General features: G+C 39.3%; 1 protein-coding gene across 1 annotated transcript; it reads left to right on the forward strand.

Annotated features, from left to right (window-relative positions):
* The first annotated feature begins 3,553 nt into the window (after positions 1 to 3,553).
* Positions 3,554 to 5,434, forward strand: LOC138719587 (MAP/microtubule affinity-regulating kinase 3-like). Its single transcript, XM_069854891.1, is given in 9 exon segments — positions 3,554 to 3,702; positions 3,704 to 3,782; positions 3,837 to 3,911; positions 3,913 to 4,052; positions 4,054 to 4,131; positions 4,133 to 4,205; positions 4,207 to 4,405; positions 4,408 to 5,037; positions 5,040 to 5,434. Coding segments are annotated over 9 exon segments (1,788 nt in total). The 3' UTR covers positions 5,405 to 5,434.
* The last annotated feature ends 8,061 nt before the right edge of the window (positions 5,435 to 13,495 follow it).

Below are 13,495 nucleotides of genomic sequence, written 5' to 3' on the forward strand. Positions count from 1 at the left end.
GCTGACACTTCTTTTGTAAATCACTTTAAAAATTACAATTTTAATGATATTTTTCAAACAGTCACTCTGGGAAGACACCACTACTTGCATTAAGAATTAAAGCATTATAACTTTCTAATTATAGAAAGATCCCTAGTATAGAGATCTATAGAAAGGTAGTCATCATCTTAATGTGAAGCAGCATCAAGACTGAAGACTTATTTCAGATTTACTTGCACATGTTACCATTCATATTCTTCTGTTTGGGGCATGGAAGGAAGAATCAGAGGTTTCTTCCACATTTCATTGTACTCTCAAAAGTCTGTGAACACAGATAAATCTGAGATATGGTACAATCTGAAGAGAAACTATCTTGCTTTAGGTGACACCAGAAAGTAGCCACATCCCGACTTCCCAGCTTTATACCATCTGGAAAGACGTGATTTCAGTGAAGACAGCTCAGTCCCGCTGGTGTAAATACAAACAGAAAATTGCAGTATGTCTTTGGAAAATAAATGAACTATCATCCCTTCTGCCTATACCTCCTTCCCCATAATTAGTTATTCTATGTAAATTTCCCTATTCAAACACCTATTATTTCTCTTACAATGTAAGCCTTTTACAATGAGAAAGCCATCTGGATAAAACAGAATACAGGCTGCTGCCACCTTTGCTCACGTTTCACCATTCTTGACATGCAGACTCTGATCTGCTGTAATCCAGCCACATACAGCTTGTTCAGAAACCCTTCATTCTGATGTATAATTGTTTACTTAACCACAAGAGCCTGCTTAACTCAGATACTCTGAATCAGCCCTGCAATCAGTATAACCTGTGTTTAAGCCCATAATAAGTTACTTGCCTGACTATCAAGTTTGTTTATGGTATTGCAGAACTCAGGAATTTGGAAAGCCTATTAGTCCCCAGGCATTAGTACTGCAAAAATCAGAGTATTCAACTCACCATTTTTATCACAGTAATCCAGGTACCAAAAAAAGCACTTCAGAGACTTATTTTTTAAAAATAACTGTTTAAATACAAGAAAGAAAAACATGTTGCACCTTCTATTTCTACAAGTAATAACAGATATATACATCTAGTTTACATAGTTAATTTTTGGCTTAGATTTATGGCCAGGAATCAGGGTGTTAAGGCAGTAGCAACAGGAGGATGAAATCCTACAGGAATCATGAAACTTGACACAGTGAGCCATAAATCAAATCCTCACAGCTGAGAGCCCGAGGACATAAATCAAGTTTTCAGCTTTCTAGTGAAGGACAGGCATGAACTAGGCATGAGGCGAATATCAGCCCAGCAAAATGCAAATACAAAACAGATCTAATATGCCAAAAAGCCCCTGAAAAACAGCAGGATAAGCTGTTCGGCTAAGGCATCATGATTACGCATGATTAAGACATCAGAGCCACCTGTGAAAAACTGTGATCAGTCTAGACTTATATGACTGAAACTTTGTAGTGCTGCATGAATGAATATGTCCAATGTGTGCTGGAGGGAAAACAACTTTTTGTTTCATTCTGTTTTTTTCAGGAATGGAAATGGAATGAAATAAAATGTTCTTCTGTCTCTACATAGACCATTTGTGGACAATAGGCAAAGACCAGATACTTGTTTACCTTTTATATAAATATGGTAGAGGAGAGAGACAGGTAGGAGAAAGACTGAAACACTACACATGCTTTACACAGTCATGCTGAAATGAAGAATTTGAGAGTGCTCACTTCTCTCCTGTATGATCCCATGCTCCACTGAAAAAACGAATGGTCTCTACATTCAATCCTGTCATCTGCTGTCTTTGGCAGAAGTGATATAAAGGTATACGTTTCCTACACTATGTTTATAGGAAAAGTTGAAAAGAGGTAGTTGTGTTTACCCAGCCTACAGTGCATAATGTGCTGTGTGATGCTACTCATCATGAAGCAAGCATAATGTAAGCAATAGTAAATAGGCACAAGACAAAGTAGAAAAGGGATATTAAACAGTCAGAATAAACCTTAACATTCACCTTGTGCCAAAGAGGCAAATTACTGCCAACGAGGCCATTTAATTAAATAACTGTTTTCTGCCACCTTGATTGGGTTTAAAGTAATCACTTTTTGTCAAGCTCAGATCTTCTTCACATAACACTACAATTACTAAAGAGTACTATCCATAGTCTTTGAAGAAAATTCACCTATTGCCTGTTCTCATTGACAGGAAATAGTTGCCTGGTGCTCTGAAACCTCTGAAGGAAGGTTGCTCATAAAGAAAGAGCAGATATACATACAAACTCTATGGGATTCTCTGAATGACAAATATCTAAGAAAAGGAGCACATGCTCCTCTGATGCTAAAGAGATATTCTAAGAAGAATAAGTAAATTCAAATTTTGTAACTATATCAACTCCTTTTGAATTTTTAAAGACTTTTTTGAATTTTAATAACAAATATCATTAGCTAGCTGGAAACTTGGTGATTTATTACATCTAGTACTAGCAGCACTGACGTATACCGCCTTGTTGTAGGCAAAGGTGCCTGATAATCATAGTCAATAGTATTATACCCCATCACAGACTTAAGTCCAATCCAGTAATTGTTTTTTCCTCACTTACCACTGTAAGCAGGCTCCAAAGTATTTTCTAATTTTCACATGTGTTTCTTAAAATGTATTTTAATTGACTGGAACTCTGAATTTAATTCCACACTTGTTATTAATTACCCAGAAAAGAAAGGTGAGTTTTTTTTCAAGAAGCTAGATATCAAGCATAATAAGTTTTTTCCTCTCCTTTCCCTTGGTTTAAGGTTTGGCTTTATAATACAGGCACACTTTTAATGTGAATACAATGTAATGACTGTAATGCTTCCACCCTTTTCTATCTGTATAAGAACAAACAGCAAGACTTGGTAGAAAAGAGAACTCTCCTTGTATGGACCTGGCATGGCATGGGTTAAACGGCTCAAAGCAGTTGCTTGCCGCCAGCCCCAGTGGCAAGACCAAAAGTGCATGTCTGGAAGTGCCTAGCGAGGGGAGGGGTCCTACCTGATTTGGTGAGGGGCAGGGACAGAGAGCTTAAAAATCCCTGCAAAAGCCTGCAACAAGGCCTTGGCCTTTCCCATTTCTCTTGTAACTATTTCTCTCTTTTATCTTTTCCTATCTTTTCTCCTTTTCTCCCTTTTCTCTTTGCAACATGTGCACCTGCAGTGGGCTGTAGCAGTTTCGGTTTGATTTTGGGTTTCACTTCAGGAAGCATTAGGGCTCTCCATGCTGTTTTCATGACAGGCTATTCCAGCAACTTTTGCGGCTGTAGCTTTTCCTGTCAGTGCTCTGTTCCATATGGATGATTTGTTTGTTTGAATCCAGTGTTTTAAGGGCATGCATCTTGTTTAGTAAGAGATACCTTGTACACTACAACCCCTGAGTGATTTGGGATTGCTCTGGCACCATGCCGGGATAAACAGCTCACTTTCTTTTAAATCGGCACAGTGAGCAGGTGCAGTGGAGCCAGGGTCACATCTGTCTTGTCTTTCCACCTCTTTGCACACACGAGGCAGTACAGCCACCCCACTGAAACTATAAGATGTCCCCTCGGACTCCACTGGCCACGGTGAACAATCACAACGCTGAGAACCACACATCCCATGGAGATGGACAGCAGGAAGCTTCCTCTCAAACTGGGTGCTCTGGAGCTCGTTGAAGGAACTCCACAGCTTCCTGCGCAGATGAGCAGCTGCAGACTCCTTAAAACAACTGGAAAGGTGAATTTTGGAAAAGTAAAACTGGCAAGGCACATCCTGACTGGCAGAGAGGTTGTCATAAAAATAACTGACAAAACATAGCTGAGCCCAATTAGCCTACAAAAGCTTTTTTAGAGAAGAATAATAAAGACCTCAAATAATCCAAGTATAGTGAAACTCTTTGAAGTTACTGAAACTGAAAAAATCTCTCTATTTAATAATGGAATATGCAAGAGAGGAGGAAGTTTTTGACTATCTGGTTGCACATATAAGAATGAAGGAAAAGGAGGCTAGAGCTAAATTTAGACAGATAGTATCTGCAGTGCAGTATTGCCATCAAAAGCATCTCAAGAGATCTCAAGGCCGAAAATCTACTGCTAGATGCAGATATGAACATTAAAATAGCTGACTTTGGTTTTAGCAAAGTGTACAGTTGGAAATAAACTGGACACCTTTTGTGGCAGCCCACCATATGCTGCTTCAGAGCTCTTTCAGGGGAAAAAAATATGACAGACCTGAAGTAGATGTTTGGAGTTCAGGTGTTATTCTTTACACCCCTGTGAGTAGATCTCTTCCTTTTGATGGACAGACCTCAAAGGAACTTAGAGAAAGAACATTAAGAGGAAAATATAGGATTCCTTTCTACAAGTCAACAGATTGTGAAAACCTCCTCAAATATTTCCTGGTGCTTAACCCCCAGTAAAAGAGGTACTCCAGCAAATTATGAAGGACAGGTGCATAAATACAGGGCATGAGGAAGATGATCATGAATCTTTTGTTGAACCAGAACTAGACATCTCAGACCAGAAAATAACAGATATTATGGTAGGAATGGGATATTCCCAAGAAGAAATTCAAGAAACCCTTAGTACAATGAAGTATGACGAAATCATGGCTACATACCTACTGCTAGGAAGAAAATCGTCAGAGCTGAATTCAAGTGATTCAGGCTCCAGCAGCAATCTTTCACTTGCCAAAGTTAGGCCAAGTAGTCATCTTAATAATAGCACTGAACAATCTCCTCATCACAAAGTTCAGAGGAGCGTATTTTCTAGGCAGAAACAGCAGTGGTGCAGTGATCACGCTGGACCATCCATCTCCTCAGTAGTGGCATATCCCGAAAGAAGCCAGACTAGTACTACAGACAGTGACCTCAAAGAGGAAGTAATTCAGACAAGAAAATCCTGCAGTAGTGCTGTTGCAGGAAGAGGAATTGCACCAGCTAGTCCAATGCTTGGAAATGCCAGCAATCCCAATAAGGCTGATATTCCTGAGCATATGAGAAGTTCAGCTCTACCTAGTAATAATACTGCCCGCGGAGCAATGACAGCACAACACATGTTTGTAGTGAAAGAACCACTGCTGATAGGCATTCAGTAATACAGAAAGGCAAGGAGAACAGCACTATTTCCAATCAAAGAACCCCTGTTGCTTCAACTCAGAGCATTATCAGAGCAACGGCACCTGATCGTATTCATTTCCCCAGGGGAACAGCTAGTCAGAGCGCTTTCCACGGCCAGCTCAGAGAGCAACGTACTGCTACATACAATGGACCACCAGCTTCTCCCAGTCTGTCCCATGAAGCAACACCACTCTCACAGACCCAAACAAGGGGTTCTAGTAATCTATTTAGTAAACTAACTTCCAAAACAACAAAATCCATGTGGGAAAGACTTGAACAAATTATCATTTAACTGGTCACGACAGGGTAGAAAACACCATCGTACTGATGTTTCACCCCCGATAGTCCTCTTTTTAACTGCTCCAAAGTTACTACATGTGAAGATGGGCCAGGAGAACATCCTGAAACCTGGTTTAACAGTGTAAGAACTTTGATTAGAGATAGGTGCATCTGCTAGGAGTACCTATCAGCAGGATGCCAAAATAATGATACCACCTGCAACTTGACAGATACAGCTTATGATAACAAATGTGGGGTTCCCCATACACATTTTCCCCTTAGAGGCATTCCCCTACACACAGAACCGGCAAACACCCGATTCACTTGGACAGATCAATGTGAATGCAATATCAGTAAGTATCCTGCTCCCTTCAAGCCAGCTTGGGGATGCTCTGATGGAAATTTTTACTCGTATCTAACACTGACATATCATGCCAGACTGAAGTGTGCAGTGGGTATCCCTTCCCTATGTCCCAACTGAGTTTTCATTTTCACCATTCCACGCAAGCAAACCTGGTGAGATGCAACAATTGGACATCCAGAGTGGGCAATCTCTGGAATACAACCTCCAGGCTACCATACCTACTATACCACCAGGCAACTGGTGGGCATGTTTTTTGAAGATGTCTTTACCCCTTACAGAGTTTTAAAGAGGGACCAATTTATTTTACAATATGTCACATGGTAGGTACACACACCCCCTGAGTAATAGGACAAGGTTTGCATTTGCAGAATTGAATTTACAGGTGCAACAAGTCTCTCAGATGTCTCTTCAGAACCACCTAGCCTTGGACATGTTGCTTCTTAAAGAGAACAGTCTGCAGAATGTTAAACCTCACTGATGGAGAGTGCTGTGCCACCCTTCACAATGCGTCTACTTCAATAAAAGCAGCTTGAGCCAAGATGAAGGAAGTTGTGTACCAGACTGCTGAACTGTTCCAATCAATGCAACCTAAGGACTGGTTCAACAGCTGGGCTCCGAGCTCATGGTTAACAGTCCATCCTGCAATCCTTGGGATTCATAGGGTGGGGGTCAGAGTTTACAAAATTAGGATTAATGTTGGTTTCTGGATTTATGTTTTTGATGATTGGTCTAGTTACTGTCTGCTGCATGATTAGCCGTGCTGCGTCTTCTTTCTCTTCCCTCTTTTCTCCTGCTCTTCGCTATATGCAACTCTCCACTGAAGAAGACAGATACATGCAGGTCACACTGCCAGCAGAACAACACACACCTGTTTGAACCACGTGATGGTGTATGGACCTAGCATGGCATGGGTTAAACGGCTCAAAGCAGTTGATTGTCCCCAGCCCCAGTGGCAAGACCAAAAGTGCATGTCTGGAAGTGCTTAGTGAGGTGGGAGTCACACCTGAACCTGTTACCTGTCCATCCCAACTGATTTGGTGAGGGGCAGGGACAGAGAGCTTAAAAATCCCTGCAAAAGCCTGCAACATGGTCTTTGTCTTTGGTCGTTGCCTTGTCTTTGTCTTTTGTCTTGTCCTGTGTTGCTTTGGGTGTGGATACCCAGCATCTTCTGGACCCATTCAAAAAAATAAACACATGCTGTTACATCTAGAGTTCCTAAGGTGGTGATTTATCTCTCATCTTTTCTATTTCTCTTGTAACTATTTCTCTCTTTTATCTTTTCCTGTCTTTCTCCTCTTCTCTTTGCAACATGCACACCTGCAGTGGGCTGTAGCAGTTTGGGTTTGATTTTGGGTTTGACTTCAGGAAGCATTAGGGCTCTCCATGCTCTTTTCACAACAGGCTGTTCCAGTAACTTTCGCGGCAGCAGCTTTTCCTGTCAGTGCTCTGTTCTGTATGGATGATTTGCTCATTTGAATCTAGTGTTTTAAGGGCATGCATCTTGTTTAGTAAGAGATATCATGTACACTACTACCCCTGAGTGATTTGGGATTGCTCTGGCACCATGCCGGGATAAACAACTCACTTTCTTTTAAAGTGGACTGTGACACTCCTATTTCGTAAAATATATTCAAAACTAAATATATCTCAATATAATTTATCTCAGAGGACGATCCTCACTAGATACCAAAAAATCCAACTTGATAGCAAAGGATATATTAGAATATATATATATATGAAAATACTAGTGAATATATAAAAAGATCATAGAATCATAGAATGACCAGGTTGGAAGAGACCCACCAGATCATCGAGTCCAACCATTCCTATCAAACATTAAACCATGCCCCTCAGCACCTCATCCACCCGTGCCTTAAATCCCTCCAGGGAAGGTGAATCAACCACCTCCCTGGGTAGCCTGTTCCAGTGCCCAATGACTCTTTCTGTGAAAAATTTTTTCCTAATGTCCAGCCTAAATCTCCCCTGGCGGAGCTTGAGGCCATTCCCTCTTGTCCTGTCCCCTGTCACTTGGGAGAAGAGGCCAGCACCCTCTTCTCTACAACCTCCTTTCAGGTAGTTATAGAGAGCAATGAGGCCTCCCCTCAGCCTCCTCATCTCCAGGCTAAACAACCCCAGCTCTCTCAGCCGCTCCTCATAAGGCCTGTTCTCCAGCCCCTTCACCAGCTTTGTTGCTCTTCTCTGGACTCGCTCCAGAGCCTCAACATCCTTCTAGTGGTGAGGGGCCCAGAACTGAACACAGGATTCCAGGAGCGGTCTCACCAGTGTAGTATCAAAAGATATCAAAAAAGATATCAAAAGATATCAAAAAGGATATCAAAAAGGATATCAAAAAGGATATCAAAAAGGATATCAAAAAGGATATCAAAAAAGATATCAAAATAGTTCCTTCAATATCAAATTATAACACAGAACACACGTACAAATCATTATCTTTTACTTTTGCTATGAAGTCTTTAAAAAAAAAAGCTTATATTTTTCTTTAATGTGAATCCATTAACACCCAGAAAAAATATTTTAGTACATGCAACACAACAGTTAGCCAGCAATTTACAACTGAAGGAAAACACCCTAATAAACTGACAAAATGCTGATTTATTTGCTTTTTGCATGCTTTCTTAGCAAGCAATTTTTATTAAAGAAGTCCTTCTTTAATGAAAGCCTTTTTAGTACTTCCTTAGCTATTACTCTGGTTTTTGTTCATTATTCAGTTATAGTCCTGCACTAAAAGCTTTAACTTCAAGAAAAAATAAATTATTATGCCTCTGGATCTCTTTGAATTTATTATTTCACGTTGTAAGTGCATTACTATTTGAATAATTACAATGTACATTAATAGGAGCAAATATTCTGTTGAATATTTAGCTATTTAATAAATATTTGGTTATATATGACTCTCCTACCGGGCAACAATGGCAGAAGGAAGGTGTCCAAACAGTCCAAGGATTCTCTTCCTAAAGAAAAGACAAATAGAGCTCATGTCATATCTGGAGCTTAATTACTTTTTTCAACAGGAGAAATTTAAAATAAAACCTTCTTGATCCCATTTTTAAGTTTGTTGTCCTGCTCATGTATAGGCATTCAGTTACCTTGTGAAATGCACAACCACATATCATCATATATGCAAAAACTAGAAATACAATGAACATAACAGCATGGAAATGAGTAACTCCACTCACTGGTGTTTCCACAACAGTCAATGTATTTTTATACATGTATTGTATATACAAATATATCCATATATATCCAAACATGTAAATAGTAAGTGTGACAACTATGTAGCATTTTAGTAAGGGATACGTTCAGTCCTGGTACAAGCAAAAGAACCAGTTAAATAGACACATTAAATCATGTGATTGCAAACTGGTTTTCAGTTTTCCAATTTTCCTTTCTCTGAGACGAACCTAGAATTCCAAGTGAAAAAACTGTAGACAGTATGGACGAAGAAGTTTGGTACCATCCTGAAGCATCACAGTTGTCTAATGCAAGTTCGCAAGAAATGCAGCAGTATTATTGCAACTCCTTAGAAATTTAACTCAAGTCAAGACACAGACTCCACAGCATGCTTACAATTCACAGATCAGACCCCTCTCAACCATAGGATCCAATATTATTCTGTTAAAAAAAAATGGTGCAGACCTTGCTGTATTCTATTAAATCACAGCCAAGACAACAGAAGGAAGTGACAAAACAAACACCTCCCATATAGCAACCCATTGTTGCTGTGTATCCCCATTAAACAAAAAATATTCAACCTATGGCAGAATAACAATCCTACTCAGCAAGTGACAAGGCTACTGAAAACAAAGACTACTCTGCTCCATTCCTATTAAAGCTCTGACACTGTAAAGCAAGGAATTCTGTAAGATGTAGGAACAGCAACTATGTGAGATTCATCCCAAGGAACAGGGCATTTAGTAGGGGGTGACACATCCTCATTTCTAATGCATGCCTCAAGGCAACTTAGACTTATGCAGTCACCCTTTGAGACAGATTATTTTGAGGGAGGAGATGGCATTGAATACGTCTAGGCAGAACCAAACTGATTCTTCCAACTCTTATATCAGTACTGTAACAGATAGGTTGTCAAATAAAAAGTTATTAGATTCCTCTGTCCTTCATGTTAAAAGCAAGTATCTACATCAAACTGCAGTCTCTGAATATGATCGTGTGCTCGGTGTGGCCTGAGAATACTGGCAAAAGAGAGCCCTTGGACACCTTAGCTGAGGATTGTAAATGGCTGAATGGGGAATAGGTGCTAAATTGCTCCAGCTACTGCACACTGAACGTGCACAGAAGTGAAATCCTAGACTCTCTAGAGATATAGATCAAAATCAAGCAGGAGTCTTCTGAATTTAGGCACCTCCTGGGTCAAGCAGCTGCTGTGTGAGATTTCTCAGATCGCATTTTTTGACTTAGGCACCTGAATTCTCCCTAAATCCTGCTTTAGGCACTTAAGTCCCTTATTAGATCTAGCCAATAAACTCTCTCTTTGTCTACTCTACCTGCTTAAGTATTTTAGATCCCATTATGTTTTGCCTCCCTTTTTATTTTTAAAGAGATTCTTATCATTCTAACATGTAGTTAACTGTTTATCCTATGTGTAGTTGTTTTTTTAAATACTTACTAGTATATACATAATTACTAAGTGTAATTATATCATTTACTAAGGGCCTTATTTCAAAAGTACTGAGAACCAACAGATCCAATTTTCTCAAAGGGAATTAACATCCCCTGGAGAACCCACACTGCGTCACAGTACAGAAATGACAGAGCTAGTGGTAGCAGTCTAGCCCTGCTCAGCTCACGTAGTTAACTAACTTTTCAGATCAAGTTGCAAATAAAAAAAAAAAAAATACTCAAAGCCAACTTCTGCCCAGCACTGTGTTGTGCAAACAAAGGTTAGCGTTTGTTTGACTGCAGTGATGCTGAGCATTTCTCCATTTAAGAGTCTGCCTGCCAGAACTATCTCACTAAAGCCCCAAAAGTCTACTAAGCAACAAAGGAAAAACAAACACAACAAAACCAAGCTGGTTCTGAGCATTCGTTATTTCTTACCCAGGCCTAAAGTGACATCATCAGCTAAGGCCCTCAAAAGCCATTCAAGAACTGGGTTTTTTCATATGGTTTGAGATACCCTTTTTCATGTTTATTCGCTTTTTGTAGAAGAAAGGTGTTAACACCTTTTAGTAAAACAATGAAGTTCTCAGGTACAGGACACCCTTTATTTTTTTAACAAAAAAAAAGAGCATGACTCTTATTTGCCTAATTTAACCTTTCTCCAATTCACTTTATTGCTCCACATACTTCAGTAAAAAGTTTCAACAGCTGTATAGGTAGCTAGCTAGATTTAAAAAAACAGAGATAAAGCAGGCAGAAAGCCTTTACCACATTTCTCTTAGAATGTAGCTACCTTCTTTGGGTTAACTACTTTTTCTTGGTATATATGTCAAGAGACTGAAAAAATGGGACTCAGCTCCAGCTTTCCAGTATTCAGGTATTAATTTTTAGGTCCACTGACTGTTCCCTTAGCTTGGGTTGGTTTTGCTTAATTTTGTTTCTACTGCTGTTGCTATCTGAAGATCTTAAATCAAAATAATTGTATACAATTTACCTAAGTTAAATACAACTTAAAACACTGTTTTATTGTCACCTCATGTTTAATTGGGTTACACACGTTACATGTACAAGGAACGCCTTATAGAAACATCCCATCAACAGCTTAAAAAGCATAGGAAAGTTATTTACTTCTGCCTCACTATACTGAAGGCACAGTGCTTTGTAGGTACTTCTGAACAAGGACAACCAAGACTTACATAAGCAGTTGCACAATATTTCTCTACGTTAGGAAGGCAAAGGACAACCCCGGAAAGTCTTTCTTAGAATGGCCCACATGAGCTTTTCAATGGCATGGTTTTGTTCTGCTTTGTTTTAAAGTATCATCTAATCTGACCCTATGAGAGGAAAAAAAAAAAACAACCAAGGGATTTTTGTGTGTGTGCTATTTTTAATGGAGTGATGGTGGAGCTGTGTGCGTTATCTAATCTAGTAAAAAGTTGCATGTCTTTTTTTTCCTCTCTTACATAACTATCACATCCTGATGGTAACACAATGAAAAATTAGAAAACTGAGTTTTTTCTTGTTTAGTTAAACATGCCAAAGGTGAAATAATACACCAAAACCAAAGCTTGAGGTATCAGACGTAGCATGAAGATATAAGAATGATTGCAGGGGATAATACCAAGGCCCAACTGGGCCCAGTACCCTATTTCTAACAGTGATCAAAATGAACATCTACAGAATAAGGACAAGGTGAACGTACAGCCAGATTTCTCCCCAGAAAACCTCCCAGATGCCAGAGATCTGTGTGTCAGGGATTTCCCAATGCAAAAGTGATTATTTTTATGTAATGCATGCTTTTGAAGGATTCCCTCTATTCTTGCAGCATACTGCTGGCACGTATTTAAAAACAAATTTGAAGTCTGCATCATTAACCTGAGGAACTTCAACAACTTTATACAACCACACAGAACAAACTTACGCAAAATGAAATCTTTCGTCTATCAGAACCTACACCATTTTTTTTCCTGACCCATCCCACGTCAATTCCCTTCTTTCACTGTTTTCAATTGTTTTAAAGTGAAGGATGATGGGGAAAAGCCTCTTCTCTTCTGGTTCAAGACCCCAAGGCTGGCAAAGCATTTTGTTCCTGTACATCGGGAATTGTCAGCTACAATCAGCAGTTTTTCATATGGCTTGAATCATCACTATAAATCTTAACATACAGACTTTTATAGGAATCATTGCAAGTGGCAATGCTGGAAAGAAACAGGTTTTCATTTCTACTTGGCTTTAATTGTTCCTGCAGAGGACAAACTTACTACCCTAACTCCAGCTTTTTAAGGAAGTCCCACAAGCCCTTGAACTCTGCTCTGTTTTGGGTTTTGTCTCCATTTCCATAGGTACTCTAATTTGAAATGCAAAATAAACCGCCCTTGTCTTTAATGACCGCCCACGGTGCTTTCAGTTTTACTGCTGTCCAAATTCTCTCTTAATCCCTTGACATTTTGTGAAGGGTCAGATCACACTTGACATCTCTAAATAAGAATCCATAATACATTCAAGCCCTTCATAATTCAAAGTGTTTTAAGTCATCCTACCACTATTCAAGTTCACATCACAAGCACCTCTTTTACTTTGACCTTTCCTTATATTGTTACTTCCTAACTCACGCCTTTTTAAAATTACTTTTAGAGACTATCTTTCCTATCTCTTCACATTTAAAATATATCCATGCTCTCCCTCACATTTCAAATACTGTAACATGTTTTTTCTTTGACTTCAGGAACTTGAAAGACACTGTAAAGACATAGGATGTGTTTTAGAGTGGATGGACTTCAGACAAAACACCTGGATATAAATCCACATGCATCTGTTTATTTTCACTTCTGCAATCCATGCTTACAGCCTAACAGCCTTCAGTATCATCCTCCAGCCTGCCACACATGAAATACAGCTGAAGACAAATATAGCTTCGCTCCTTACATGAGGCTGTAAATTAATTTTCCTGATGTGTAAGTCTTGCCTAGAGGGTTTCAGAGGAATTGTTGTATTCATCTGAGAATTCTGATTTATGACAGTCCTCTAATTCAAAATTAAAAAAAGGCATCACGGCAACTGTAAATACATAACACTTATACAATACCCCTAAAGCTTTCACGA

Source organism: Phaenicophaeus curvirostris, chromosome 4, assembly GCF_032191515.1.
Source record: "Phaenicophaeus curvirostris isolate KB17595 chromosome 4, BPBGC_Pcur_1.0, whole genome shotgun sequence".
In the NCBI taxonomy this organism is placed as follows: domain Eukaryota; kingdom Metazoa; phylum Chordata; class Aves; order Cuculiformes; family Cuculidae; genus Phaenicophaeus; species Phaenicophaeus curvirostris.